General features: G+C 59.0%; 3 protein-coding genes across 12 annotated transcripts in view; all 3 read left to right on the top strand.

The window, feature by feature from the left end:
• MTMR14 (myotubularin related protein 14) overlaps nt 1–10,161 on the top strand; it is a 29,682-nt gene extending 19,521 nt beyond the window's left edge. For 3 of the 6 annotated variants that reach the window (XM_065749472.1, XM_065749473.1, XM_065749477.1), the window contains 2 exons: nt 7,085–7,240; nt 9,799–10,161. In XM_065749472.1, coding sequence (XP_065605544.1) covers nt 7,085–7,240; nt 9,799–9,976 — 334 coding nt within the window. In that variant the 3' untranslated portion in view covers nt 9,977–10,161. Of the gene's footprint in view, nt 1–1,447; nt 3,671–7,084; nt 7,241–9,798 lie in introns of those variants that run through there. The other 3 variants (XM_065749474.1, XM_065749475.1, XM_065749476.1) reach the window with 2 other exon arrangements.
• A 436-nt stretch (nt 10,162–10,597) lies between these two features.
• On the top strand, nt 10,598–16,019 carry CPNE9 (copine family member 9). Of its 3 annotated transcripts, XM_065749481.1 has the most exons (20): nt 10,598–10,674; nt 11,532–11,572; nt 11,646–11,692; nt 11,891–11,994; nt 12,200–12,239; nt 12,789–12,865; nt 13,066–13,129; nt 13,203–13,306; nt 13,374–13,478; nt 13,930–13,971; nt 14,056–14,131; nt 14,207–14,260; nt 14,334–14,395; nt 14,578–14,624; nt 14,697–14,878; nt 14,998–15,125; nt 15,219–15,321; nt 15,412–15,469; nt 15,551–15,624; nt 15,740–16,019. In XM_065749481.1, exons 1-20 carry the CDS (start codon nt 10,598–10,600, stop codon nt 15,890–15,892), a joined length of 1,638 nt encoding a protein of 545 aa, XP_065605553.1. In that variant the 3' UTR covers nt 15,893–16,019. The 3 variants fall into 3 exon arrangements, with proteins under 3 accessions (XP_065605553.1, XP_065605552.1, XP_065605554.1); XM_065749480.1 differs by having other exon boundaries at nt 14,056–14,260; XM_065749482.1 differs by lacking the exons at nt 10,598–10,674; nt 11,532–11,572; nt 11,646–11,692; nt 11,891–11,994; nt 12,200–12,239 and adding an exon at nt 12,295–12,409.
• Nucleotides 16,020–16,356: 337 nt separating this feature from the next.
• BRPF1 (bromodomain and PHD finger containing 1) lies at nt 16,357–27,280 on the top strand. Of its 3 annotated transcripts, none has more exons than XM_065749464.1 (13): nt 16,357–16,981; nt 18,100–19,059; nt 20,718–20,874; nt 21,977–22,108; nt 22,493–22,621; nt 23,488–23,800; nt 24,342–24,656; nt 25,213–25,500; nt 25,587–25,734; nt 26,106–26,242; nt 26,335–26,453; nt 26,614–26,768; nt 26,877–27,280. In XM_065749464.1, the coding sequence occupies exons 1-13, from the start codon at nt 16,359–16,361 to the stop codon at nt 27,058–27,060; spliced, it is 3,660 nt and encodes a 1,219-aa protein (XP_065605536.1). In that variant the 5' UTR covers nt 16,357–16,358; the 3' UTR covers nt 27,061–27,280. The 3 variants fall into 3 exon arrangements, with proteins under 3 accessions (XP_065605536.1, XP_065605537.1, XP_065605539.1); XM_065749465.1 differs by having other exon boundaries at nt 24,345–24,656; XM_065749467.1 differs by lacking the exon at nt 21,977–22,108.
• Nucleotides 27,281–27,707: the final 427 nt, after the last annotated feature.

Here is a 27,707-nt window from a genome sequence, read left to right on the forward strand (position 1 = left end):
GCTGGGCTATGTGATCTCCAGAGATTCCTTCCAGCCCTGTGATTCTGGGCCTAATCTCATTCCGTAACAAAAGATATCTGGCACCCTTCTGGAGTCTGATGCTGCAGTAGGGTAAAGTAGAGCGGTGAGCTAAGCTAGGGAAGAAAGAATAGAGCCTGTGGAGCAAACACTATGCATTTAGGCCGACAGGGGATGAAGAGGCTCTTAGATAAGAGGTTGCTGTTAACAGCATCAGACGCTTGTGTTGTCTCTGCAGGTTTTCTGATGAGTCTTTTTCTAGTGGTTCCCTTCATAATAGCCAGCAGCCACATTTTAGTACATTCTCATCACGTGGAAAATAGTGACAAACAAGTAGAGCATTGAAAATGGATATGACTGTTTACCAAGGTTCTTGATTTCCGGAGCAGAATCACTGACAGTTACCATACATGACGCTAACTGTTCTCCCCAGGGAAAGAGATCAATAGGATGTTTTTCAGTTGTTGCTGGAGCCCACCTCTGCATTTGCTGTCAGATGAAACAAGTCTTCCAAGAAGAAAGCAAAATACTGGAGAGAAAGCAGCTTGTCTTGGGGTCTGCTTTTGTTCATAACAGCAGTGTCGCTGTTGCTGTGTGCAGTCTCATGCCATTCCCAAGACTTAGTTGGCTGCTCAGTGCTGGGCTGTATAAACTGCCTGGTAGTGAGCTTGCAGCAGTGCTGTGGAAGCTGTTTATAATGCTTCAGCTGGCCTGTGCTCTGTGGGAGAAAAGGAGGGAAACAGAGTAGGCTGAACAGCCCTGCAGGAAGGGGCTGATCACAGTCCCTGGGGTTTGTGTTCCTGGGGCTCAGAGCTGGTAAAGCCAGTAATTAGCTTTCCTCTGGCTGTGTCTGGCTGAGGAGATTATAAGTTTTTGGACGTTCAGTGCCCGTTGCTGTCAAGTGTTTAGAACTGGCATCCCCAGGGCTCGAGGCAATGGGCAAGCATAGTGGAGAAGCTTGTTACTTCCCAGCCCCTAGTCCTTGGGGATGACTTCTCTCTCTCCCAGTAAATAATTCTGAGGAGAAGTTGCAGTATTCTCGTTGTAAGCGGTATATGTTTTCTGGACTGCACTCTTAAGCATTCCTTTCCGACCTTTATGCTATTTTCTGTTGTAACACAAAGCTTTTATAGCCTTTCCAAACAGGGAAGGTGTATCAGTCTATCCTTAATCCCTGTTGACTTCTATGAGCAAGGCAGTGTGAAGAGCTGAGCGAGGGAAAAATGTGCATGGGGTGAAACAGAAGAGAGAACCTCCTTGCATGACCTGAAACCAAGAGAGCAGAAGTATCCGTTGTGAGGCCAAAGTGGTGAAGTCAGCTGATGCAGAGGTGGTTAACCTGCTGGGCTCATGCTGGGTGGAGATGGTGTACACTTGTGTGCTTTCCTCTCTGGTGTCACCTGGGTTTCCTCTGCTCCTCTCTGTGCAGCCTAGAGGAGATGAGCCTGGAGACCCTGCTGAGAGTGGGTGGAATTGTCAAGGCAACGGCTGAACTGAGCTTCTCTTTGAAACCAAGTCTTCTGGCATGATTGTGCTCCTTTGCCTCATAGTCCCTTGTCAGATCAGCCAGACTCTGGTCTCTGCTCTGCCTGCCTCCTCAGGATACGTAACACTGATAGTAGCTTTGCTAGCTGAGGACTTGAGCAGTGCATTGCCTTGTTGGATGCTGACGTGGCTTACACCTGTGTGGCCTGAGCATGGTATGATTTATCTCCAGAGAGAGATCTCACTCAGCTTGGCTGTGTCAGTCTGAATTTACCCAGCAAACTTCATGGAGGTAATGCTTGTCGCAGTATCTTCAGCCTCCATTTTCCATCTTGGAGGAAAAGCAGAGTCCTATTTCGTGGGGAGAAGGAATATATCTGTGATGGAAGGAAGAGTTAAATTCTCTCACTCCCTGAACAATGGCAGGACTAGGATGGAAAAGCTGTAGGACAAAGACTAATCATGATGCCAGAAATACCTTTATCTCTACAATACTGCTGCAGGTTAGCACCCTAGCCTCTTAAGATGAAGAAACTACTGTACTTGACTTCCTAATCCTCTGGTTGTGTGGCCATAGCAACAAAACACTTAACCACTGCAGCAGCAGTAGAGGAAAAGTGGTTGCTTGTAAAATGCCAGCAGGCACCCTCCAGGCAGTTCACATAAACAGCCCAGTCCATGTGCTGGCAGGCAAGGAGCTCAGCAGGGAATGGGAAAGGAAAGCAAGCTGGCCAAGAGATGAGCAGCACGTGAGCAAGTTACTGGAAAAGGAGCTGGGATGTCCAAAAGGAAAGGGCTGCACGTGCCAGGTGAGCCAGCAGGAGCAGAGTCCCTCTCCTAGCTGGGGTGTGACAGCAGCCTCCTTGTCAGCCTGTCCTTTGAGTCCTGCTCTCATCCAGATGTCCTGGGTACCCGTATGTCCCTGGGTGATTCTTGTTAGGCAAAGCAGTACAAAGGCAGATTTGAAAGGCAGACTCTCACTGGGCAGCCTCTAGCTTATCCCAGTGGTAAGATCAATCTGGTGAGGGCAAACGTGTGTGAAGATGCAGCACGGATGATATGCACAACAGGACAAGGTGCATCTTGTTTTACAAATGGAGAGCTCTGAGTACAGCAGATAGTGTGCACTGACTCAAACTCCCTGCATGTGAATGAGTAGTGTTAGATGCAGGACATCGTTTGCAAGTCACTAATAATGTAAGCATCCCATGACACCGCAGAAAAACCCTATATCTGTGTCAGGGATTTAGTGTGTGTGCACATACTGCTAACGTGGATTAGCAGATGGATAATCTTTGGTTGAATGTGCTTTTGCTAAGTCAATTAAACAAAAGCTGTAGTAGTGTAGTCTGAAGAGTTGAGGTCTGCCAGAGTTAAGCCATGGAGGAGCTGCTTTGGTCAACAGTCACAGAGAGCTCCCTTGCTGGAGGGAAGGAGGTGGTTCAGCTTGGAGGGGGTGCAGTCTTCGGATGGTAGCAATGAGACTGCACGGGTACTGTGTGTTCTGCTCCTGCCATCCACCTGCCCCGGGAGCTGTATCTGCGATGCAACTACAGTAAGACTCGGGACAGCAACCACAGCAGGACAGGAACTGTTTACAAGAACACGTTCTGGAGCTCTTGCACAACGACTCCACCAAAGCAGCTTGCCAGGACCCTGGCTGGCACGTGACTGCGCTCCAACACGGTTGTGCTCGCAGAGCACTGGCTGCTTGGGCTGCTACAGCACTAACAGCCTGCAGATGGCTGACTGGGATCCAGCCAGGGCCGCCAGCACGGCTCCCTGCCAAGTGCTCCTCGCCAACTGTTCCCACGCACAGGTGGGAAGGACTGCCCTTTACTCCAGGTTGCCACAGTCTGCCTGCGCGTACAGTACCTACTTCACACTTGAATCTGAGGCACAGAGCATATGCTGGCAAATGAGCCGCGGCCCGAACAGCTCTAGGTATGTGGAAACATGGCAGGTGAGCGGGGGCAGAACAGGGCAGGATGAGAGCCTAGCTGTCGGGCACTTGGCACTCATCTCACTTACGTATTAAGGAATGGAAGGATCCCTGATTGCTGCTCTGCCTCCGGTATTGGCTCCTCTCTGGTAAGCGGGTATCCATGTGCTCTGAAATACTCTATTTTGTGCAGCATGTTGCATGGGAAGCGCTGACCTAATTAAAAGGAACTGTTCCAGGCTAGGAATTGCCAGTTTATGGACTGCTAAAGGTCTTTCCTTGTGGGAAAGAACAGCTTGCAGCTCATCTCTGTTTTGCTAATCTAATTTTGTTAATTTTGCACTTGTGAGAGAGTTTCTTCCCACTCGTGGACCTGAGGAGGTGGGTGTGTGAAGCTCACTTTCATTCTCTTTCTGTCTGCCATTGGATGTCTGTGGCAGATACAGCAACTTGAAGCCTTGCTGTATCTCCTCTCCTAACTGTGTCAGCTTTGCTGTAGCCGTCCGGCTGCTTCCCAAGCCCCCCTTTGCTGCCCCTGCAGCTAGCCAGCCAGCCTCTGGCAGGGCTGTCGTATGTTGCAAACCTGTTCTCACAGGCTTGGGGCCTGAGCCTCTTGTCCCAGCATCAGCAGCTTGCACAGACACACCAGCGTAGCCCTTTTTGGGTCTCTGAAGCAAACCTTTGCAAGGAGCCTTCAGGACTGGGTACCACCAGGAACATTTTCACCTGTGGCATTAACTAGATTGCACTGGTCAGCCTAGTCTAGCCTCACAAGCTCAGCTTTTGAGAAGCTCCACTGCCCTCGCAGCAGTCACAAGGTTTCCCACTTTGCCTCCCCATCTTTTCTCTCCCAGCCTTCGCCCTGCTGTCTCAAGGCTGTTTAAGGTGCTTGTTGTGATGCTGCCTCAGGAGCCTCCCTTGGGAAGAAAAATGTATCATGGTGCCACAGCTTTGTTGGCTGCACTCAGATATTTAAGTCAGGAGGAGTGACCTGGACTCAATGCAGAGTTGATCAGTTTATTCACTTAATCGAGAGTTAATTCTGCTGCCTTGAACTCCTAGGCTCCTATGCTGTTAGATTAGATGCAGCTTTCCAAATTCTAGCTGCTTGGAGCAGAACGGTGAAGCAGAGTGTGCTGTCTGACAGGTTGGTACTGATGGACTCGGTTTCTGAGGTCTGTGCTTTGGGATAGGGTTCCCTGTTCCCACTGCAGAAGGGCTAGAGGTGAGAGATGGGAGTGTGGGAGCACATTGCTCTACGGGAGGGTGTCTTACATGCACACTCTGCTGCATGGCCAGCACTGAGAAGGAGCAGATGTGTTTGGGCAGTGTTTCAGCAGTGCCACTTTGCACAGCTGCTTGACAGGGCTAGGAAGGGTTGGAGGGCTGCAGAGCCACGGGTCAGTCTTGTAGGAGGTACACGATGCTTTCTTCAGCCTGCCAAAGAAGAGACTGAAGAGGTGACTTGGTCCTCCTGCAGGAGGTGGTGTAAGAGCAGTCTGCATCCAGCCAGCAGCCATGGAAGGTGAGCCAGCAGCTGGAAGCTGAGGCCACACATCCAAAGCAGGAAACAATTGTTCATGTCCGTTATCAGAGATGCACCTGACCCGTGTGAATGGTGCTGGACAGTGACAATTCTGCTGTCCCTGGTGCCCTGGATCACGTATTGCTCTTTTGCTTGCCGTGTGGACACAGGCACCTCCTGGTACCACACTCTTCCTCTGCAAGAACTGCAGGTTTCCATTTAGCTCTCTTCATCTGTATGTGATGATCCCATCCCAAGCCCATCTTCACTTGCTCTACTGTTCAGGCTTCCCATCTTCAGAACCCTTCTTTCTGCCTAGCCCCAAGCCTGTCCTCTGGGCAGCTTCGTATGTATCAGACAGCAGCACTGTCCTCGTCTCCTTTCCTCTGCTTAAGTCTGTTGCTTATGGATCTTTTCACTGCTTTAGCTCAAATTCTTCTGGCTCCATGTGTACCTAAGCTGCTCCTCTTTTTCCACTCTGTCTATTCTGCACCCGGAGAGGTGATAGTCTCTTCTTTCCACACTGAAGCAGTGTTCCTCCAGTCCTTGTGTGCTTCTCCCTGACTTCCTGCACTGTGCTTCCAGCACTGCACTGTGCTCTTCCTGCTCCCCTCTGCTTTATCTCCCAGAAGCAGGGAGGTGGATAGATGTCAGTAAAAAGCTGCTCCGTTTGCTTTATGAATTTCTTGTATCCCAGGGAGGGTTATCCCTGTCTCATCTCCACCAGTATGTGCCGCAGCTCCATTTCCAAGGTAGGAGTTGCCCTTGTTCCTACTGCAGTGTTACGTGCTCTAGGAAAAACATCTTTTTGGAAGAAAGTGTTCTCCCAGTGCTGGGCACTCGTGGCTGCTCTCTGAACCCACTCGGTTCACCTCACAGCCTGAGGACAAGTGCTGCACGAGGCAGTCAGAGCTCCACTCTTCTCATTTCTTCCTGTGCTGCCCTTCTGGAGCCTGGACCTGAAAACAGTGCCATTACCCAGCCTGCAGCTGCACGATCCCCAGCACTGTGAGGGGAAGCTCGTGTGCAGCTCAGGGCTGTATTTCTCAAGCTTGGCTATATCGATCAGACTCATTAAGTTGCCAGGCTTAGATCTGCATCACAGATGGGTTTCGCCCTGTGTTCCCCCCTCCCGTGCCATTCTCACCAGGGCCCTCCATGCTGTGGCAGATCCTGTGGCTCTGGCTGCTCCGCTGGCCTCGGGGAGCAGCTGCAGTGCGCCACTGCTATTCTTAGCTGTGAAGACAGCATGCAAGTACCTGGCCCAGCAGAGCCCGAGCTCTTGCACTGCTCTGTGCCCGGCACAGCTCAGATAAATTATCCACGAGATCTTGGTAGTGTGTAATTGAGTAGCTCTGCCACAGGCTGTGCTTCCAGCAGCGTGTGTGCTGCTGTGCAGCAGGGCACAGTAGTGGCTTGCTCCCAGGAAGCTGAGTCTTCTGGGTTCCTCTCAGGTGACTGTGCCTGCTGCCCGGAGATTTTGGAGGGACTCCTCAGGCTTGTTTCTCAGCTTTCTAGCTCCCCGCTGTCCTGGTGGGGAGGTTACATCCTGCAAGCCTTCTCCTGATTGTTTCATATCCTAAAGTTGTGCCTCCCAGCACAGCTCACCCTCCTAATTCAGGGATGGAGCTGCAGAGGATGGGTGCCCCCAAGGCACGGGGATGGTCCTGCTCAGTGCTGGTGGTACCGTCTCTGTGGGTTCCTTCAATCTTCCTCAGCAGTGAGCAAGTCACAGCCACAGCTCTCCATCAGGCTTTGCCATTGCCCTGAGATGTGCTTACAGCTGAAAAGAGCAACAGGTGGATGCTTCACATCTGTGTGAGATTTGGGGCTGCTGCATCTCGCTGGAGGGTCTCACTGTTCTGCATGGCCATCTGCTTCTCGCTAGCTCGGATCTGCCGGCTCCAGGGCACCTGTGCTGCTCGGTTGCCCCACCAGCTTGGCTCTCCTCATGCACTCAGAGGAAAGTCCTGGCCCCAGGCCGAGCCAGCACTGCATGCTGCCCTGCTGCTGGCACGGGCACTGCTGGCGGCCGTCCCCTGGCAGCGGCGCGGCGGGAGCCGTGTGGCTGATGACCTGACTGACGGCCCCATCTCCCTCTCTCTCTGCCCCAGATCGGCGGACCATTCTCTGCCCGGATCTTCCGTTTCCACAGACTTTGGCAGCTGGCAGATGGTGACAGGGTGTGGCAGTATTCGGGAGCAGGCAACCCTGAGCGCAGACGCCTCTCTCCCTTGCAGCTTCCCGGATGAGTTCCCTAACACTTGCCTGTAAGTGTCTACCATGCAGCATCTCCCTGGGCTCTCCCAGCTGGCTGCAGGTGCTGGCATGTTATCACCTGGCTCTCTGGAAGAAGCCTGGCAGCCTGTGGAAAGCTGTCCCATCTTCACTGCCTTGATGCTTTCTGTCTGCACGTTCCCTCGCGGTGCTCTGAAGGAAACCCACATCCTCAGCCAGCCATGGGGAACACATTGCTTTCTGTAGAAGCCTTTTCTCCCTCTCGTTTGAAGACAGTGAATTTGGGCACCAGTGGAAGTGTGCTTGACAGGACGGAACTGCTTACCCAGATCTCTTGCCTTTTGGTCTTGCTCATCTCCAGCTGGTTTCAGGTCCTTACTGCTGTCCGTTCTGTCACCCCACTCTGTCTGGTGGCATTTGCAGGTGCTGTGTGAGGCTGGGGCAGAGAGGCAGACACCACATCGTGCTGCATGGCACTGTGCAAACAGTGGGGAGGCACGCAGCCCTCCCCACATAGAAAGTCACCTCTACAGTAGCTTGAAAGGCAGGAGCTGTGCTTTAATTGCTGTTAGAGCAGAGCCTTGGCGTGTGCCTTCAGGCTGCAAGCTCTCAATCAAGCAGCTGAAATGGCAGCTCAGGGGTTGCTGCTGGCTGGCTGCACTGGAGCTGTGCTGCGAAAGCTCACAGTCCCTTAACGGAGATCTGAGTACATACTTTGGAGGTAGAGCAACACGAAAACAAATGTGTGCTGTGAGACACTGCCTGGCTCGGCTCCTCTGGGGGCTGCATGCTATCCTGAGCTGATCCAAGCAGCTGCACCATGCAGGGTGAGATTCACATAGAATCATAGGGGTTGGAAGGGACCTCAGGAGATCATCAGTCTCATCAGTCCAACCCCCTGCCAAAGCAGTTCCCTACACCAGGCCGCACAGGTAGGTCCAGGCGGGTCTTAAATATCTCCAGAGAAGGAGACTCCACAGCCCCCCTGTGCAGCCTGTGCCAGTGCTCCGTCGCCCTCACCATGAAGAAGTTCTTGCACACATTTGTGCAGAACCTCCTGTGCTGCAGTTTCTGTCCGTTCCCCCTTGTCCTGTCTGCACACACTGCTGAAAAGAGTCTGGCCTCACCACTCCCACATGGAGTGTGGGATGCTCCTGCTGCCAGGTCCCCTTTCTTGTAGGGCAGGGACACATTGCACTGCTTGTGCAGCATTTGGGGCGTGCAGGAGGGAAGCAGAAGGGACCGAGGAGCAGATGTGTGATGCAGTGAGTGCTTTGTGTCCCCAAAAGCCGGCAGTGCTGGGTGGTTGCTGAGCATTGGAGGCTACCCACAGGCTCTTGCTGTTTGCAGTCTGGCTGTTTGGGCAGTTCAAAGGGTGGGGAACAGTGGTGCTGCCTCTCCCTTGGGTGCACAGCAGAGGCTGTGAACACTTTGCCCCCATTCAGCTCTTTGCTCGGGGTGCTGGGGGCTGCAGGGCCAGGCTGCTGTTGGGAAGGGAGTGCAAAGATGGTGCACTGAGCCTGCCCCAGCACCGCCTCTCTGCTCCAGTGCTGCTCGGGAGCCTGCTGTGGCTGTGTCCCAGCTGTTTGCAGCCCAGCACAGTGTGAGTTTGGGGAAATTCAATTCCAATTAAACTTCTGCTTTGCATCACAGGGCAGAGCAAGGATTTGGCACTGAGGGAGGGATACGGGGCTTTCAGTGGCCCTGCACCTCTGCATGTCCCACTCCATGAAACTGCACGTTAAGCTGCCCCATAAAAGGTGCGAGAGCCCGAAGCTGCAGGACCTGACTGCTGCACGCCCTCCCTTTCCTCCGCAGTTGCCATCTGAGATCACTGAACGCGGATCACTGAACGCGGGATACGAGCACGCCCTGCTTTCATCCAGCTTCTTTTTCATGCTCGAAGCTTTGCAAGTTCCCCATCCTAATGAGGTTGCCAACGAGCATCTTTTCATGTGTTTAGAAACGTTGCCTTTTTTTCCTTCGCCCTCTGGCTCCTCTTCATTCCCAGCCCCTGCACAGCGGCCGGGCGTGCTGCAGCAGCGCTCGCTGTTTGTGGGCCTCCCACCATATCCTCTCGCTGCAGTTTCCGGACCGAAGCTGTTGGCTGTGGGTGGTGAATGCTTCCATTCAAATGAGCTGTGCCAATTCCGAGGCGCTGGGGAAATGAAAGAGAATTTCTGATGGGAGGTTTGTGCTGTGCCCTTGGGGCGACCTTTGAGGAATGCCTCCCTGTCGCCGGGAGCAGCAGTGAGGACAGGTTTGAGCTGCGGAGCTGCTGGCTCTGGACAGCCACACCGCTTTTTGCCACTTTCCTCCTTGGGAGCGTTACCTCCTCACCCTGCTGCAGGCCGGGCCAGGCGCAGGGCTGAGCTGGAGAGGAGAGTGGGATCCAGGGGAGGCACTGCAGGCTGCTCCCTCCTGAGCACAGCCGCCTCCTGTCCGTGCTCCCTGCCCTGAAGCTGCTCCCTGACGAGCACGGCACCGTGTGGCCGGGCTCCACCTGGGAACAAGGGCAGAACCTGCACGGGGGTGGGGATCAGCAGCACTGGGGTGTCCGCAGCGCTGACCTCCGGATTCTGTCTCCTAGGCTGGTGTCAGCGAGCGACCGCGAGTCCCGGCTGGAAGAAGTGCGCTCCGCCTTCCTGGCCACCTACAGCCGGACCATCGGCCTGAAGGCCGTGCCCCCCAGCCCCTCGGGGGCCATCGGCGGCCTCCTCGAGCAGTTCGTGCGGGGCGTGGGACTGAGAGGCAGCAGCACACTCTGAGCACCGCCGCGCTCCAGGACCAACGGATGGAGAACCGGGGTCCCCTGGCCGAGCCGGGACCCCGTACCGGGGGGGGGGGGGGGGGTGGACGCGGGCACCGCACCGAGCACCCGCTCGCGATTACCCTGCTTGGGGCCGGGGAGCGGCGGGGGCTCCGAGGCAGCCCCGCAGTAAAGACCTCCGTGTGCCGACCCCTGGGCTGCGTGGTGCCTGGGCTGCGGGAGGCGGGCGGGCTGGGAAGAGCCGGGGGGGGCGGCGGCGGCGGCGCGGAGGAGCCGGGAGCGGCTCCGGCGGGGGAGCCGCCCGCTATAAATAGCGCGGCCCACGCTCCGGGAGCGACGGCACCGAAATAGCAGCGCGCCGGGGCCGAGCGCTCCTCCGGGCGGGAGCCCCGACGGGACGGGAGCCGACACCGAGCGGCCGCCGGGACGCAGCCCTCCTCCGCGCCGGGAGCCGAGCCGGACGGCGGCCCCCCCCAGCCCCGCACGGCGGTACCCGGGGCCGAGCGTCCCCGTTCCCGGGGCGGTGCCGGGGCCGCCGTGCCCGTGCCCGCCCCTGGGCGCGCCCGCTTCGGCGGTGCGGGAGGAGGCGGCGCGGAGCGGCGGCGGCGCCCGCGCGGGGATGGCGGCTCCGGGAGCGCTGGAAGCGGCGGCCGGCAGCGTGCCGGGCACCAAGGTGGAGCTCACCGTGTCCTGCCGGTGAGCCGGGGCGCGGGGGGATGCGGAGCGCGGGGGAGAGGTGCGCGGGGAGTCCCGTGGCCGCTGTGCTCCGGGAACCCCTGCTCGCTGCCCGGGGTGCCTCGGTGCGCGCGGCTGCCCGGTGCCGGCACTGCCCCGCTCCGGGGTCGGCTCGGTGCCCGCGGGACGGGCGCGTACCGGCGGTGCCGTTCGGTGCCTCCGGCCGAGCGCGGCCCTGCGGGTGCTGCCCCGAGGACTCCCGGACCAGCGGGCGGGTGGGGGCACATCACCCGTCTGTGCCCGGGGCTGGCGACCCGCGCGGCCCCGAACTCCTCCTGCCTTGCGGCTGTGCGGCACAGCCGGGCCGGAGGCTGCGTTCTCCCCTCGCTCTCTCCCAGCCCCGCTGAGTAGCAGGTGGAGGGGCTGCAGGTGCCCGCGCTTTGGGGCAGAGACCGGGGCACGCTGCGGGAGGCGGCCGAGCCCCTGGCTTTGCAGCCCTCGGGGCACGGCCGCACACAGGGGCTGCTCTCCGCGCTGCGGGACGGACCCGGCGGAGCGCTTCCCGCTGTCCGAACACCGCGGCGGCCGCGGGGCGGTGCGCGGTGCCCCCCCGCTACGCGCCCGCTCTCTCCTCACTCCTGCGCTCTCCATTAGCCGCTGCCGGCGGCACCGGGGAAGGCTTCCGTGCTGTAAATGGGTTCCCTGTCACGATGGATCACTGTCAGCGCGGGGGACGCCGCTCCTCTCCGTCCCACCGTGCCGCCCCTGCCCCACGGCTGTGCGCGGCTCTCCTGCGTGGTGCCGTCCCACGCACGAGGGACACGCAGCGGGTTGGGCGCACGCAGCTGCTCACTCACACCCAGCTCGGTTCCCCTCAGGAACCTGCTGGACATGGACACCTTCTCCAAGTCCGACCCAGGTGGGTGGCAGCGGTGGCGCCTCCGGGTGCGGGCACGGCGCAGCGTGGCACGGCTCTGCCCCTCTCTCCGCAGTGGTCATCCTCTTCGTGCAGGGCACGGGGAGCAGCGAGTGGAAGGAGGTGAGTGCCGCACCTCTCCCGGGTCCGCGGTGCCCCCGCTCCGGGCTAATCCCCGGCTCGGTTAAATGGGCCCATATGGCCACTCGCTTCCACCCTGATGATCTCTCCACGCCGCTAATCGGGGATTAGCGCCGGGGCAGCTGCGTCGGGGAGGGATGTGGGGAGATGGGGGCGGCCCTCACAGAACCGTCCCCACAGTTCGGGCGCACCGAGGTGATCGACAACACCCTGAACCCCGACTTTGTCCGCAAGTTTGTCCTCGATTACTACTTTGAGGAGAAGCAAAACCTTCGCTTTGATGTGTGAGTGCCCCGGCACCGATGGGGAGCGCGAGGCTGGGGGTGCTGAGCCCGTGGGTAACCCATGGGAGACCACAACAGTACAAAGCGCCACAGCGTGGATGGGCAGAGGGGGCAGACGTGGGGCGAGCAGGGGTCCCAAAGCATTGGGTGGAGACAAGGGGATGTGCCCAGGTGCCAGCTCACAGCTCTGCTCTGCCGCCGCCAGCTACAACGTGGACTCCAAGAGCTGCTCCATCTACAAGCAGGTGAGCACTGCGGGGCCGAGGGACACGTGGTGATGTCCCAGTGTGCTGCGGGTGGAGGACACCCCAAAGCTGTGCCCCGTGCGGGTGCTCCTGGGTGGGACAGGCACCCCTGGCCTCAGGGGGTTCAACCTGCTCTTTGTCTCTCCATGCCACGTTGGGCCTGGCAGAAGGTATGTGTCTGCTGTGGGTGCATGGTGGCCCTGCGGTGCAGGATGGCTCCAGGACACATGGGGTGGCTCTGTAGGAATGGGTCCGGGGCACATTTTGGGGATACAAGATGACTCTGGGGCTGTGGGCTGGACCAGGGGGCACAGGATGGGGTGAGTGCATGGGATGGTTGTAGGGCTGCAGCATGAGCTCAGGGATATGGGGTGGCCTTCAGTGGGCAGGAGGGGTCGTGGGCAAGGGACCTGTGCTCTTGTAGGGCATAGGGTGAGCTCAGGTCATCTGGGGTCCTTCGGGGAAGGTAGGCTGCAGGCTGGGGACAATGGGGGATGGAGGGGGCTGCAAACAGCCCTGAAGGATTGAATGTGCCATTCCTGGGTGCAGGACTTCCTGGGGCAGGCGTTTGTGGCACTAGGAGAGGTGATTGGGTCCCAGCGGGGCCGCCTGGAGAGAGCCCTCACGTGAGTTGCACCCCATGGTGGGGCTGGGGATCCTGCACTGTGTCTCTGGCCGCCCACCCCCCTTCAGGACACCCTGTTGGCCACGCTGCCCTATATCCCTATGCACGGGGAGGAGATACACCTGCAACACCAGGCCTTGTGCTGCATCCTGCCCCTGTGCTTGCTGTCCCCACTGTCCCCATGCTGGGCTGTTGTCACAGGGGGGTCCCAGGGAAGCGGTGTGGGACCATCCTGCTGCTGGCCGAGGAGCTGAGCAACTGCAGGGTGAGTTCTGCGTCTGCACAGTGCCAGGGTGCGGGGCGAGGAGCTGGCTGGTGGTGACAGCTCCCGTCCCCAGGACATCGTCACCATGCAGCTGTGTGCCAACAAGCTGGACAAGAAGGACTTCTTTGGGAAATCCGACCCCTTCCTCGTCTTCTACCGCAGCAACGAGGACGGCACGTGAGCGCGGGGATGTGGGGCACCCGTGTCCCTCATGACACATCCTGACCCTGCCCCATCCCTGCAGCTTCACCATCTGCCACAAGACAGAGGTGGTGAAGAACACACTCAACCCAGTGTGGCAGCCCTTCACCATACCCGTGCGTGCCCTCTGCAACGGTGACTATGACCGGTGAGGACGGTTCTGTGGGGCAGCCTTAACCCACCCCACGCTCTGGCCCCATCCTCCACTCCCTGGGCCAGCCCACAGCCATATTATATCCCCTAAAACGTGTCCTGGCCACATTCCTCCAGAGCCACCCCGTATGTTGTGGATGCATCCTGCACCCCAGGGCCACTGCTGTGGTGTGTGCACTGGGGCAGCAGTAGGACAGGACACAAGCCTTTCCCCACAGCCAGCACACAACTCCAAACTGGGTTCTTAGTGGTGTTCCTTTTTTTTTTTTTTTCCCTCCCTTTTGCAACCCAAATTACATAAAAGCTTCCCCCCTCCCCTGAGCTCAGCTGTGACCCAAATTTCCTGTTCCCCTCCCTGGGCATGCGGTGCCTCTCTGATGGCACACTGAGCCCTGGGCACTGCGGGCCGTGGCAGCAGCTCCCCCTCAGCCCCACTTTACTTCCAGCACAGTGAAGATCGATGTGTACGACTGGGACCGGGATGGGAGGTGAGGCTGTGCCCCAAAGGGCAGCATGGCGACGTTGGGGTGTTCCTCATCCCATGACACGCAGATCCTGCGCTTCTCCTGCAGCCATGACTTCATCGGGGAGTTTGCCACCAGCTACCGGGAGCTGTCCCGTGCACAGAGCCAGTTCACAGTGTATGAGGTAGGGTGGGAGCTGCAGTGGGGCAGCTCTGGGGGCGTGGGGAGCCCTGTAACGGGACCTGCCTCGTGCCCACAGGTGCTGAACCCTAGGAAGAAGTGCAAGAAGAAGAAATATGTCAACTCTGGCACTGTGAGTGGGGCTGAGGTGCTCTTGCAGCTCACACCCATCGCAGGGTGCCAGCTCTGACACCCTGTGCCCACAGGTGACTCTGCTCTCCTTCTCTGTTGAGTCCGAGTTCACCTTCGTTGACTACATACGGGGCGGGTGAGTGGGGCGGGTGCCCCCAAGCTTCCAAGGGACAGGGATAGGATGGCAGTGACGGTGACACTGCAGCCTGGGCGTGCCGAAATGGCAGCTGCAGTTGTGGGGTGGGCAGTGGGGTTGGGGGCGTGGGCAGAGGTCACGCCGTGCCTGGGGCTGGCAGCCTCCCTCACTCTCCCTCCAAGGACACAGCTGAATTTCACCGTCGCCATCGACTTCACGGCCTCCAATGGTGAGTGTGGTGGTGGGGGGGGGACACCCGGGGAGTGGCACTGGGTGGGTGCTGATGAGTGCTGTGCCGCAGGGCTGCCGTCACAGCCCACCTCACTGCACTACGCCAGCCCATATCAGCTGAGTGCCTACGCCCTGGCCCTTAAGGCTGTTGGGGAGATCATCCAGGACTATGACAGTGACAAGCTCTTCCCTGCCTACGGCTTCGGTGCCAAGCTGCCACCCGATGGCAAGATCTCCCACCAGTTCCCCCTGGTGCGCCCTGGTGCAAGGCTGGGTGAACCCGTGGTTGCTGGGACAGCCCGTGGGGCCGAGGAGCAGCCTGCCCGGCCACATCCTGCCCAGCACCATGGGAGCACCCATCCCGTCCCCAGAACAACAACGTGGACAACCCCAGCTGTGCTGGCATCGAGGGTGTGCTTGAGTCCTACCTGCAGAGCCTGCGCACCGTGCAGCTCTATGGGCCCACCAACTTCGCCCCTGTCATTAACCAGGTGGCCGGGTGAGCGCTGCGGGGCCGGCCCCATCCCGTGGCCGCGCTGTGGGGGGTGCTGTGGGGCAGCTGCTGGAGGGATCCCGTGCTGTGTTCCCGCAGCACCGCTGCCCAGGTGACTGACGGCTCTCAGTACCACGTCCTGCTCATCATCACCGACGGCGTCATCTCCGACATGATGCAGACCAAGGAGGCCATCGTCACCGTGAGTGGCTGTGATCAGCCGGGCACCGTGCGCGGCCTTAGTGCCGCAGGGCTGCCCTGTTTCTACAGGTGATGCCCCTGTGCCCCATAGGCGTCTGCGCTGCCCATGTCCATCATCATCGTGGGAGTGGGGCCGGCCGAGTTCGACGGTGAGCGAGCAGGGTGGGCTGGGGACAACAGGGACGGGCCCGGGGGACGCCCACGCGTGGGGTCTGAGCGGTGCCCCGCAGCCATGGAGGAGCTGGACGGGGACGAGGTGCGCGTGTCGTCGCGGGGACGCTACGCCGAGAGGGACATCGTGCAGGTGAGGCCGCAGCGCTGGGCAAGGGGCAGCGGCGGGCCCTGCGCTTCTGCACGGGGCCGCCGTGCGGCCGCGGCCGTGGGGCAGAGCTCGGGGCCGGGCCCCCCGCTGCCCGCAGTTCGTGCCGTTCCGGGACTACGTGGACGAGGCGGGCAGCCAGGTGCGGAGCATGGCGCGCCTGGCCAAGGACGTGCTGGCCGAGATCCCCGAGCAGCTGCTGTCCTACATGCGGGGCCGCGGCATCGAGCCCCGCCGCAGTACCGCGCAGTGACGGGAGCGGCGCGGCCGTGTCACCGCCGATTGTCCGCCGTGTCACCGCCGTGTGTCCGCCGGGCCGCGCTGCTGTCACCGACCGCAATAAAGCGCTCCAACCGCTGCGGGGCGGGCCTTTCTCCTTGCGATTCGCGTCGGCAGATTCGCCGCTCGCCGCGCGGCACCGTGCCTCCCCAACCCCCCGCAGCCCCTCCTCTTCGAGGAGCGGGCCCCGCTCCGCTCCGCCCCGCTCCTCTCCTCGCCGCTCCGCCCGCCCGCGGCCCGCCCTGCCCGCTCCGCCGGCGCGGCGGCGAAAGTGCGGTTGCTAAGGCCGCCGCGCGCTTTACCCAGCGGCGCCCCGCGCTCCTCCATTGTTGCGGGCCGGGCCATGGCGCGGGCGCGGGGCCGCTGAGCGCGGCGGGAGGCGGCAGCAGGGCCGGGCCCCGGAGCCACAGCGCTCCCCCGCACGAGGCCGAGGCCGCGCCATGGGGGTCGACTTCGACGTGAAGACGTTCTGCCACAACCTGCGGGCCACCAAGCCGCCGTACGAGTGCCCGGTGGGCAGCTGCCGTAAGATCTACAAGAGCTACAGCGGCATCGAGTACCACCTGTACCACTATGACCACGACAACCCGCCGCCGCCGCAGCAGCCGCCGCTCCGCAAGCACAAGAAGAAGGGCCGCCAGGGCCGCGCCGGCGCCGCCGACAAGCAGTCCCCCAACCCCTCGGAGGCGTCGCAGTCGCCGGGCCGCGAGGTGATGACCTACGCGCAGGCCCAGCGCATGGTGGAGGTGGACCTGCACGGCCGCGTGCACCGCATCAGCATCTTCGACAACCTGGACGTGGTGTCGGAGGACGAGGAGGCGGCCGACGAGGCGCCGGAGAACGGCGGCAGCAAGGAGAACGGGGAGAGCCAGGCGGCCGCCGCCGCCGCCACCGCGCCCAAATCGGCCAAGCAGAAGAGCAAGGAGAAGCGCAAGGACTCCAACCATCACCACCACCACCACAACGCCTCGGCCGGCGCGGCCCCCAAGCTGCCCGAGGTGGTGTACCGCGAGCTGGAGCAGGACACGCCCGACGCGCCGCCGCGCCCCACCTCCTACTACAGGTAGCGGGCTGCCGCCGTGCCGCCCCGCGGATGGGGGTCCTCGTGGCCGCGCAGCTTTCGGGTGCCGTTCCTCCCGTGCCGCTGCGGTTGGAAGGGCTGAAAGGGGGCTCGTAGCAAATGTGGGGAGCGCCTTCTTGCGGTCTCCTAGCGATAGGGTGAGGGGAGTGGGTTTAAACTGCTTGGGTTGGGTGTTAGGGGGAAATTCCCTACTCGGAGGGCGGTGAGGCGCTGGCACAGCTGCCCAGAGCTGTGGGAGCCCCATCCCTGGAGGTGCTTAAGGCCAGGCTGGTGCGTGGCAGCCGGCCTGCAGCAGGGCTTGGAGCTGGGTGGGCTTTAAAGGCCCCCCCAACCCAACCATTCCACGGAAGGCGAGCATCCTTCTGCCTCCCCAACTCTGGGGTAAATCAGAAGCCCTCCAGAGTAAAGTTCATCCACAAGCCGTGCACGCTTGCAGGCTTGATGTGTTCTCGTGGCCCAATGGGTTTTCTGTACGTGGCTTGTTAAGTGGGCAGAATAAGCAGAGAGCCAGTGCTGAGCACTGAAGCAATGCTCTCACAGCCATCTCTGCCCTCTAAGCCACCGTGCTGCCTGTGAGGCTGGCACCAAGCTGCAGGCACGGACGAATAACATGGGTTTGTGTCAGGCTGCTGGAAAAGAGAGTTCCTCATAAGGTGCCTGCACAGTGCTCAGTGTGGTGCTGCACGCTGGCTGCTGATCGTTGCTGGGTGGAGTAGGATGGATGGAGCAGGTTGCAAGGGCTTCTAGCTTTTCCCTGTGTGTTACTTCTCCTCACCCACAGCTGTCAGCAGCCAGAATTACCAAAACACAGCTCTGTGTTTCTAAGAGCCCCTTGCAGCAGGGCCAGCACTCCTGTGTATGGGGAACAAAGTCGCTGTGTCTGGAGCTCCAGGTGCTTGCTTGGTGGATTGTGCAAGCTCCCATCTTGCAATGAGTCTCCAAGGTCTGCAGCTTGTTGTTTTGTCTGAACACCCAGCTGTGATATGCTGAGTGCACCCTGAGCAGTGCAGCAGCTTCTGAGCACTGCTGCTTCTTTCCTATTGGGTTTTTTTAGGCTGTAATGTGCAGACTTCTCACCCTCTTATGCCTTCCCCTTCCAGGTACATCGAGAAGTCAGCAGAGGAGCTGGATGAGGAGGTGGAGTACGACATGGACGAGGAAGATTACATCTGGCTGGATATCATGAACGAGCGGCGGAAGACAGAAGGTGTCAGTCCCATTCCCCAGGAGATCTTTGAGTACCTGATGGACAGGCTGGAGAAGGAGTCGTACTTCGAGAGCCACAACAAGGGCGACCCCAATGCCTTGGTTGATGAGGATGCCGTGTGCTGCATCTGCAATGACGGGGAGTGCCAGAACAGCAACGTCATCCTATTCTGTGACATGTGCAACCTGGCAGTGCACCAGGAGTGCTACGGGGTGCCCTACATCCCTGAGGGGCAGTGGCTCTGCAGGAGGTGCCTGCAGTCACCGTCACGAGCCGTGGACTGCGCCCTGTGCCCCAACAAGGGCGGTGCATTCAAGCAGACGGACGATGGGCGCTGGGCACACGTGGTCTGTGCCCTCTGGATCCCGGAGGTGTGCTTTGCCAACACGGTCTTCCTGGAACCCATAGACAGCATCGAACACATCCCACCTGCGCGGTGGAAGCTGACCTGCTATATTTGCAAGCAGCGTGGCTCTGGGGCTTGCATCCAGTGTCACAAGGCAAACTGTTACACCGCTTTCCACGTCACCTGCGCCCAGCAGGCCGGGCTCTACATGAAGATGGAGCCCGTCCGTGAGACGGGAGCGAACGGGACCTCCTTCAGCGTGCGCAAAACTGCCTACTGTGACATCCACACGCCTCCGGGCTCCGTGCGCAGGCTTCCCGCGCTTTCCCACAGTGAAGGGGAAGAGGAGGACGAGGAGGAGGAGGAGGAAGGCAAGAGCTGGAGCTCTGAGAAGGTGAAAAAGGCGAAGGCCAAGTCTAGGATCAAAATGAAGAAGGCGCGGAAGATCCTGGCGGAAAAACGAGCTGCAGCACCTGTGGTTTCCGTTCCCTGCATCCCCCCCCACAGGTACAAGTTGCTGCCTTCCCCTTGCTGTGGAGAAGCCTCTCCCTTTCTCACCGTCTCATGTCCCACTTTGCATGCAGGCATTATCATTTTGCACAAGTGCTTTTCGCATTGCTCTTCCCCAGGGCTGTTTGTGGTTTCCTCTGGCAGTCCTGCAGAGAGGAGTGAGATGTGCAGCACCGTGAGGTGCTTGTGCAGGAAGTAGATGCTGCTGGCTTCATGACAGCAACCGAGCTTGGCCAGAGGTGGCAGGAAGCAGCTGGGGGCTCCCAGAGGTCTTCTGTGTGTTGGAGGAGGCTGCAGGAAAAAACAGGGGCTGCCTTCCTTTGGCTGCAGCTGGTGCAACACAGCCCTGCTGCTTCCCAGCCTTGCAGCATGCCTGTGGTGCACAGCTGGAGCTGGGCAGGGCAGCATGTGCCTCTGTGGCCGTGAGTCACCAGCTGGGTGCTTCTCACTGCAGCTGGGACACCACACCAGAGCTGCATTTGCTGGCCCACAGGTCCCTGGGTCACAGCTGTCGCAGCGTGGGGTCTCTGACTCCTGGCAGGGCTCCTGTGGGGCAGGAGTGGGTATGCAGGCACTGTGGGGTTTGCTCTGCAGACAGAGTTTGGGGGACTTGTGTGGGCAGGTCTGTGCTTTGGGATTGATGGCTTCGTGCCATGGTGTTTGTGTGCTAACCGTGTGGTACAGTTCGCTCACTCAGGGTGTGTTCCGTGACCCGAGCCTCCCTGTTCCCATGTGTGGATGCACTGGCAAGCTGTTTATAGGCTCTCTCTGCTACCCTCGGGCTCACAGTGAAAGCCACACTGAGATCGAAGCTGTTAACCTCACCCCAGGCCTTCCTGTTGGGATTAATTATTCTTCAAGGGCTCTTTCCAGAATGCCAAATGTCTTCCTGTAGAAGCTGTGTGCAGCCAATGACAGCAGATGAGAACACTGTCTGCCTTCATCTGAGGCTGCTGCAGGTCAGGTCACCCTGTGTGAAGAGCTGGCCCTGCAGGACATGGAGATACGGGGTCCATACCTCAGTCCCACCTAGCAGGGCATCTGTTAACTGTGCTGGTGGAAGAGGCTGTCTCAGTCACTTCAGGCTTGCCATTGTAAAGAGGAGGAAAACCCCTTTTGTTTTGTTTGGGGCTGTTGAGGGTAGTCCTTCATTAGCTCCAACAGCAAGCTCTGTTCTGCTAGCATCTGCCCACCCCTCCTCACGCTTTCCCAGATTTGTTCATGCTACAAGCTCCTCGGGGCTGTGAAGCTGTCTGGTAATGTTTGAATAGGGCCTTTGTCGTCTTGGGTGGCCCCTTGCTGCCAGCATAATAAGCTGGGTGAATCACAGCTTTGGGGCAGCCATGCTGCGGTCTCAGGGCTGCAGAGAGCTGTGAAAGGCCCAGCTGCCAATGCCCCTGCCTTGCACCCTAACCTGGAACAGTCAGGAGGAAAAGAGGGAAAGGAAAAGGCCACTCAGGAGGCAAGGCTGAATGTTTTCTAGTGCAGCTGTCTGTGGTGTGCCCCTCGTTCCTTGGCCTTACAGAGATTCCTGCTACACAAACGTGTGTGCTCAGTCAGGGGAGCTCATAGTTAGGCTTGCTGCTGCACTGGAGCTTCTGCTATGGCCAAGTTTGCTTTGCTGATTGGGTTTGTGGTTCCTCTCCCTTCTTCAGGCTCAGCAAGATTACCAACCGTCTCACTATCCAGAGGAAGAGTCAGTTCATGCAGAGGCTGCACAGCTACTGGACTCTGAAGAGGCAGTCCCGCAACGGTGTCCCTCTGCTGCGCCGCCTTCAGACACACCTGCAGTCCCAGAGGAACTGTGATCAGGTACACGCTGCTTTTTGGGGGTGCTGAGGGGCATCCTGGGTGTCTGCGTGTGCTTCCTGTGCCTGTGCAGCTGCGGGCTCAAAGCGTTTGCTGCATGCGGTGGTGCCTGCGGGCTCAGAAGGGGGCTGGAGAAAAGAGCTCCACCTCCCGATGAGGAAAGGGCAGCCCCAGCTGCCTGCTTTTGCTGCTTTACCTTCTCCTCCACTCTCAGCATTCAGAGATTTGCCAGACGGAGCCGCCTTTGGCAGCCTGCCATGGGAAGGGAAGCCTGCCCCGCTGTGCACAGGAGTTAGCTCATTCCTCCTGCCGACCTTCAGCCGGCAGCTGTGACAAAGCTGGCAGAAGTGGCTCTAACCTGAGGCCACTCATGTCGTGAGAGGGGTGTCCAGGGATCCCCAGAAATGGTCTGGAAGAAACCAAGGCCTCACAGACCCTGAAATAGTTGTGGGAACGCTCCCTGTGGGTGGTGCTCTCAGCCTGCTGTTTGCCTCAGCCTTCAGTCAGTGCTTCACAGATGTGAGGTCTCTGGTGCCAGAGGAAGATCTTTCCTCTGGCTCTCTGTTTAAGCCTTTCTGAGCCCTTTGAAGACTGTGATCAGGCAGAGGTTCCTCCTGCTTTTGCCCCCTCTCATTTTTATTTGCTAGAGAAGAATTGAAACAACTTCTGCTCATCTTTGGCTACAGCAGCAGAATAAAAGTCAGCAAGTTTTCTGATGCTCCAGAAGCGAAGGTAACCAGAGCTGTATTCCCATTTTGCCCTGTTGCCCTTCACTAGAGCTCTGGGCTGCCTCCCAGACCCTGTTATTGCCACTCCATGGCCCTGGGCAGCTGCCTGCACTTGGTCACGTTAGGCAGAATATTTCCAGAGTTCACCTTCTGGCATCCTCAGGGCTGGGTGACCAGGGAGCAGGTATACTGAGCTGTAGGCAGCAGTTGGGCTGTCTCTGTGAGTCACCTACACGACAGGGGAACTGGGATGTTCACTGAGACAGCGAGTCAGGCGTGCTGGTGCCCTGTCCAAGGGAAGAGCCCTTGCACACAGTCAGGAAGGCGGAGATGGTAACTCTTCTCCTGTCAGCTCACAGTCTCTGATGTTCCTGCAGAGAGACACTGAGGATAAGAACTGGGCCCTGAAGGAGCAGCTGAAGTCATGGCAGCGCCTCCGCCATGACCTAGAGCGTGCACGCTTGCTGGTGGAGCTGATACGCAAGCGGGAGAAGCTCAAGAGAGAGACGGTAACGATTGTTTGCCCCTCCTTGGGGAGCTGCTGGGGTGGGCGTGAGCATGGGCTCTCTGGAGTGCTGGTCAGTTGCCCTCCGTAAGCTGCACGGCGGGCACAGGGTCCCCTCGGTTGCGCTGTGCCCTGCCCCGGCAGCTCTGCATGAAGGTGGCTGCTGTGCAAGGCTGATTGTGGGAAACATGGGTGCTGGGGCCTGTGCCTCACCTCTGCTCTTTAGAGATGATGGTGAGGTACAACACATACCCTGTGCAGTCCCGGTTGAGGAATAGGACCCCTCTGCAGCAGGGAGAGGTGGTGCTGTCCTGTGGGACTGTTCAGCTGCTCCTGGAGGCTGTCCCTGGGGCAGGACACTCAGTCGTGCTCTGTTCTTCTGTTTCAGATCAAAGTGCAGCAGGTGGCACTGGAAATGCAGCTGACCCCCTTCCTCATCCTCCTCCGCAAGACGCTCGAGCACCTGCAGGAGAAAGACACGGGCAACATCTTCAGTGAGCCGGTCCCTCTGTCTGAGGTAACAGAAATCTACGAAGTAAGAACCCCCTCCCCCAGATTTCTACTTCACTCACACTTGTCCCTTGCTCATGCTAAGGGCTGCCCATGGAGTCTTCTGCTCCAGAAGCCCTCTGGGCAGCCTGCTGGTGGTTTCCTGTCCCGGCACCATGTACTCAAGGGGGATGTGTGCAGCACTGCCTGTCCTGGGGGAACCAAATGCACAGCAGAAGAGCTGGTGCTGGCAGCTGCTGGTGGCCAGGAATACAGCACTCAGCTCCTCTGCTTGTGTCACTGATGACCCCCCACTGTCTGTGACAGGTCAGGGTCTCCTGTTTGGGAATGGCAGGACACCTGTGCTTAGCCCTTGGCGAGTGTCATGCTCTCCTGTGCAAGCTTTTGCTTGGTAACAGGCTGAGCACTGCAAAGAAACGTCACTTCTGGGGGCAAGGGAAGTGATTTCTGAGAACATCAGTGATGATGCCCTGCTTGGGGAGGTGGGAGAGGCAGTGCCTGTGCTGCGTAGCTCTGGCAGCAGGTGGGCTTGGAGGTGTCCTGGCTGTGTGGTCCCACCCACAGTCACTGCTTCCACCCGGGCCTATCTGTTCTGCGTGTCTGTACTTAACCCTCATCCCTGAGAAGATGCACAGAATTGGTTCTAAGGGTGTGCCTGCTGTAATAGATTGAGTATAGCACGTGGACTCATTCAGAGGCATTAGTGGGCCACAGCTCCTCTAGCTGCAAAGGCAGGCAGTGTTTCCAGATGTGTGTTTGGGCAGAGCACTGGGGAGCGATAGCTGATTCCTCTAATAACTATTTTCTTTCCTGAAGCAGGTGGTACTAACAGGGGTCTCCAGGCTCTTAGCTCGGGCTCTTTTCTCAATGCAGGTCCCAGACTACCTGGATCACATCAAGAAGCCGATGGATTTTCAGACAATGAAACAAAACCTGGAAGCTTACCGTTATCTGAATTTTGATGACTTCGAGGAAGATTTCAACCTGATTATCAACAACTGTTTGAAATACAATGCCAAAGACACTATCTTCTACCGGGCAGCTGTCCGTCTGCGGGAACAGGGAGGCGTGGTTCTGCGGCAGGCTCGCCGGCAGGCGGAGAAGATGGGCATTGACTTTGAGACAGGCATGCACTTCCCGCACTGTGTGACTGTGGAAGAAGCTCAGGTCCAGGACATCGAGGACGGTGGGTGTTTGTCCCCTGTCCTGGGACAGGAGAGCTACTCAGAGCTTAAGTCCCAGCAGTTGGGCACCTTGGGGCTGTTCTTGCTGTCTCCCGCTGGGTGATGGAGAACATAACTCACCTGAGAAGGGTCCTTTTAGGGTCCTCCTCTTCCCTGCTCCAGCATGCGAAGGGCTGGGAGCAGACCAGGGGCTCAGGCAGTAGGACTTCTCTACTCTTGAATGCTTCAGAGTCACTTCAGCTCATGTATTTCTGTCGTATCATTCCTGTTTCAAGTCCCTTTCTTTTTTGACTGCTGTATCTTGCCCCAGCTGTTGGGAATCCTTAACATTCCCTGTGCTGCAGACCAGCCTGCCTTCCCCAGCAGTCCCAACTGGCTTGCTTCCCTCAGGGCTCTTTCTCAGGCTGTATTTTGGTAACGTTCTGTGCTCATGGGTGTTTGCTACCGTGTAAGTTATTTCCTCCTGAGAGGAAGTCCCGTGCCCTTCTTTGTAAAGGGTCTCCAAAGAGTTTCTGATTGTCTTCCTCCTCTTTGTGCCCTCAGAAGACATGCGACTGCTGCTCTCGGAAAATCAGAAGCACCTGCCCTTGGAGGAGCAGCTGAAGATCTTGCTGGAGCGGCTGGATGAGGTCAATGCTGGCAAGCAGAGCATAGGACGGTCCCGCCGGGCCAAGATGATCAAGAAGGAGATCACAGTCCTGCGGCGGAAGCTGGCACACCCCCGGGACCTGGGCCGAGACGGGCTGGAGCGGCACAGCTCCTCTGCCAGGGGGGTCCTGCAGTCGCACAACCCCTGCGAGAAGGACCTCCAAACAGACAGTGCTGCTGAGGAGAGCAGCAGCCAGGAGACTGGCAAAGGTACTGCTCCTCCAAAATGCTGCTGGTTGCTGGGGAATGGCAGAGAACCATACCCAGACAGGCTGTCTAGTAGAGCAAAGGCAGGGGGGGCATGCACACAAACCTCACCCATAGCTACTCCTTAGGATCAAGGCAAGTGGTCTGTCAGGAGGATTCTCTCATCTCCCACCACTTTCCTTGCTGCTCACTTTCCCTAAGTTGACTGCTTACTTGCAGCAGGAATGACCACACACCAAATGCTCTGTGGGGGCTGAAAGCTCCTTGGTCCCGGGAGCTGGTGGGAGCAGGTGCTGAGCCATGCTCCTCAGAGAGGTGCCACCTCACAGGGTCCCCAGGCAAAGCTGGCAGGTGTCACCAAGGTTTGTCACCTTGGCATCCTGTTCCCTTAAGACCTGAAAAAGCAGGCTCTTGTGCAAGCAGAGAGCATTTAGCATCACTGGTTTTCAAGGTTGCAGTGGAGCTCTGAGAAATGAAAATGTTCTTTTCTGCTACTGCCACCCATTCTGCCACACAAGTCCTGCAGGCTGTGGCTGATGCCTTTTCATCCTTCCTCCAGGTCTGGGTCCCAATTCTTCTTCCACTCCAGCACATGAAGTGGGCAGGAGGACCTCAGTTCTCTTCTCCAAGAAGAACCCTAAAACTGCAGGACCTCCAAAACGTCCAGGACGTCCCCCCAAGAATCGAGACAGTCAGATAGCTCCTGGGCACGGGAACAGCCCCATTGGCCCCCCGCAGCTCCCCATTATGGGGTCCTCCCAGCGGCAGAGAAAGCGGGGCCGAAGCCCACGCCCCAGCTCCAGCTCTGATAGTGACAGTGACAAATCCACCGAAGATGCTCCCATGGGTGAGTGAGGCAGCTGCAGCCCTGCAGGGAGCACATCACTGGGTGCTGTGCCCTCATAACGCTCCTCTGTTGTTTGTTATCTGCAGACCTGCCGGCCAATGGCTTCAGCAGTGGGAACCAGCCAGTGAAGAAGAGCTTCCTGGTGTACCGTAACGACTGTAACCTTCCACGCAGCAGCTCTGACTCCGAGTCCAGCAGCAGCAGCAGCAGCAGTGCTGCCTCAGACCGTACCAGGTACGTTGCCTGGCTCTGGGTGTGCTGCTGCCACAGGCATCTGCTGGGTGAGGCGTGTTACGGTTCCTCTCCTGTTCACCCTCCTGTTGGCCAATGATGTTAACTCAGTGCTATAGGGCTGAAGACTTGGCTGTGGGATTTGTGCGTATTTGTGCTCTGTAGCCTGCTTGGGTGAGAATACACTCCCAGGTGAGGCAGGGCTAAGGGTTCCAGGCAGAAGCACCATACTGTCTGCTTTCTGTACGCCTGCTGAGTCCCTGGTGTTGGGTGAGCTCACTGAGCTTTCTGAGCCCCCATGGTGACACTCAAAAAGCAGTTTCTGAAAGCTCACTGTGACTGCTGCTCACAGCTCTGCTCCCTCCCTCTCTCAGCACAACGCCCTCAAAGCAGGGCAGGGGGAAGCCCTCCTTCTCCCGCGTGAACTTCCCTGAGGACAGCAGCGAGGACACATCAGGGACAGAGAACGAATCCTACTCTGTGGGTGCCGGGCGAGGTGTGGGGCACAGCAGTAAGTATCACAGCCTTCCAGGTACACACCTGCCTGTTCCATCAGGTTCAAGGGCCACGTCTGAGTTCCCTCTCTGCCTTTTCTCGATGCAGTGGTGCGGAAGGGCATTGGCCGTGGTGCTGGGTGGCTCTCTGAGGATGAGGATTCTTCCCTGGACGCTTTGGATCTGGTGTGGGCCAAGTGCCGGGGCTACCCCTCTTACCCAGCACTGGTGAGTGTGGCCACCTACATTCACCTCCCAAAATCCCATCCCAGTGCAGTGGTAGTGGGGGTGGGAGGCGGGCTCACAGCTCTTGGGTCTGGAGGAATGGGGCTGGGGCTGGGCTGGGGCTTTGTCTCCTGCCTCAGCACCGGCCCCTGCTCCCTGGCAGATCATTGACCCCAAGATGCCGCGGGAGGGCATGTTCCACCACGGCGTCCCCATCCCTGTGCCACCGCTGGAGGTGCTGAAGCTGGGCGAGCAGATGACTCAGGAAGCACGCGAGCACCTCTACCTTGTCCTCTTCTTCGACAACAAGCGCACTTGGTGAGGCCTGGGGGGGTTGGGGTGGGGCTGGGATACCGGCGGTGCCGCCGGGGGGGAGCGCGCAGCCGCCCGTAACCCTCAAACGAGGTGGCTCCCCGCTCCCCGCAGGCAGTGGCTGCCCCGCACCAAGCTGGTGCCGCTGGGAGTCAACCAGGACCTGGACAAGGAGAAGATGCTGGAGGGCCGCAAGTCCAACATCCGCAAGTCGGTGCAGATCGCCTACCACCGCGCCATGCAGCACCGCAACAAGGTGCAGGGCGAGCAGAGCAGCGACTCCAGCGAGAGCGACTGACGCACCGCGGCACCGGGCCCGCTGCAGCTGGCCTGCGGCCTGGGGGGGGGCTCCCCCCGCCTTCCCGGTGCCCCCAAGAGCTGTAAATACTGTACAGCCCTGCCCTTTAAATTATTCCCCCCGGGAGGGGGGGGGGCGGCCCCGGGAACGGAACGGGGGCGGCGGCCCCGCGCTCGGACGTGTTTGTATTTATTTTGGAGGAAAAACAAACAAAAAGAAATCTATTGGTTCGTACGGAGCCGCCCCCCAAACAGCGCCGTAACGGGACTGGGGGGAGGGGCTGAGGAGGGCACTTCCGGGGCTGGGCCAGCGAGAGGCCGGAAGTGGGCCAGAGCGGCGCCAAAAGGGCGGGAAGCGGCGCTCTGCGTGCCTGGGTGGGGGGGGCTCTATGGTGGTGGCGGTGGTTGGGGGAGCTGTACAGTGGGGGCGGGGGCTTTGGGGCGGTGTGGGGATGGGGGGGTGGGTACGTGGGATTGGATGTGCGATGGGGATGGAGACGGACAGGGAAGAGGATAGGAGTGGGGGGCTGTGGAGCATTGGGCCTCTGCGGGTGTCCTCACCTGAGCTGAGAGCCATGGGGTGCAGGTGGCTGTCACGGTGTGACAGTGCAGCCCTGATCCTAGTGCTTTTGTCGGGCCGCAGCCCCC

Source organism: Cyrtonyx montezumae, unplaced genomic scaffold (assembly GCF_038088225.1).
Source record: "Cyrtonyx montezumae isolate F1298 unplaced genomic scaffold, pur_monq_1.0 scaffold_6, whole genome shotgun sequence".
In the NCBI taxonomy this organism is placed as follows: Eukaryota; Metazoa; Chordata; class Aves; order Galliformes; family Odontophoridae; genus Cyrtonyx; species Cyrtonyx montezumae.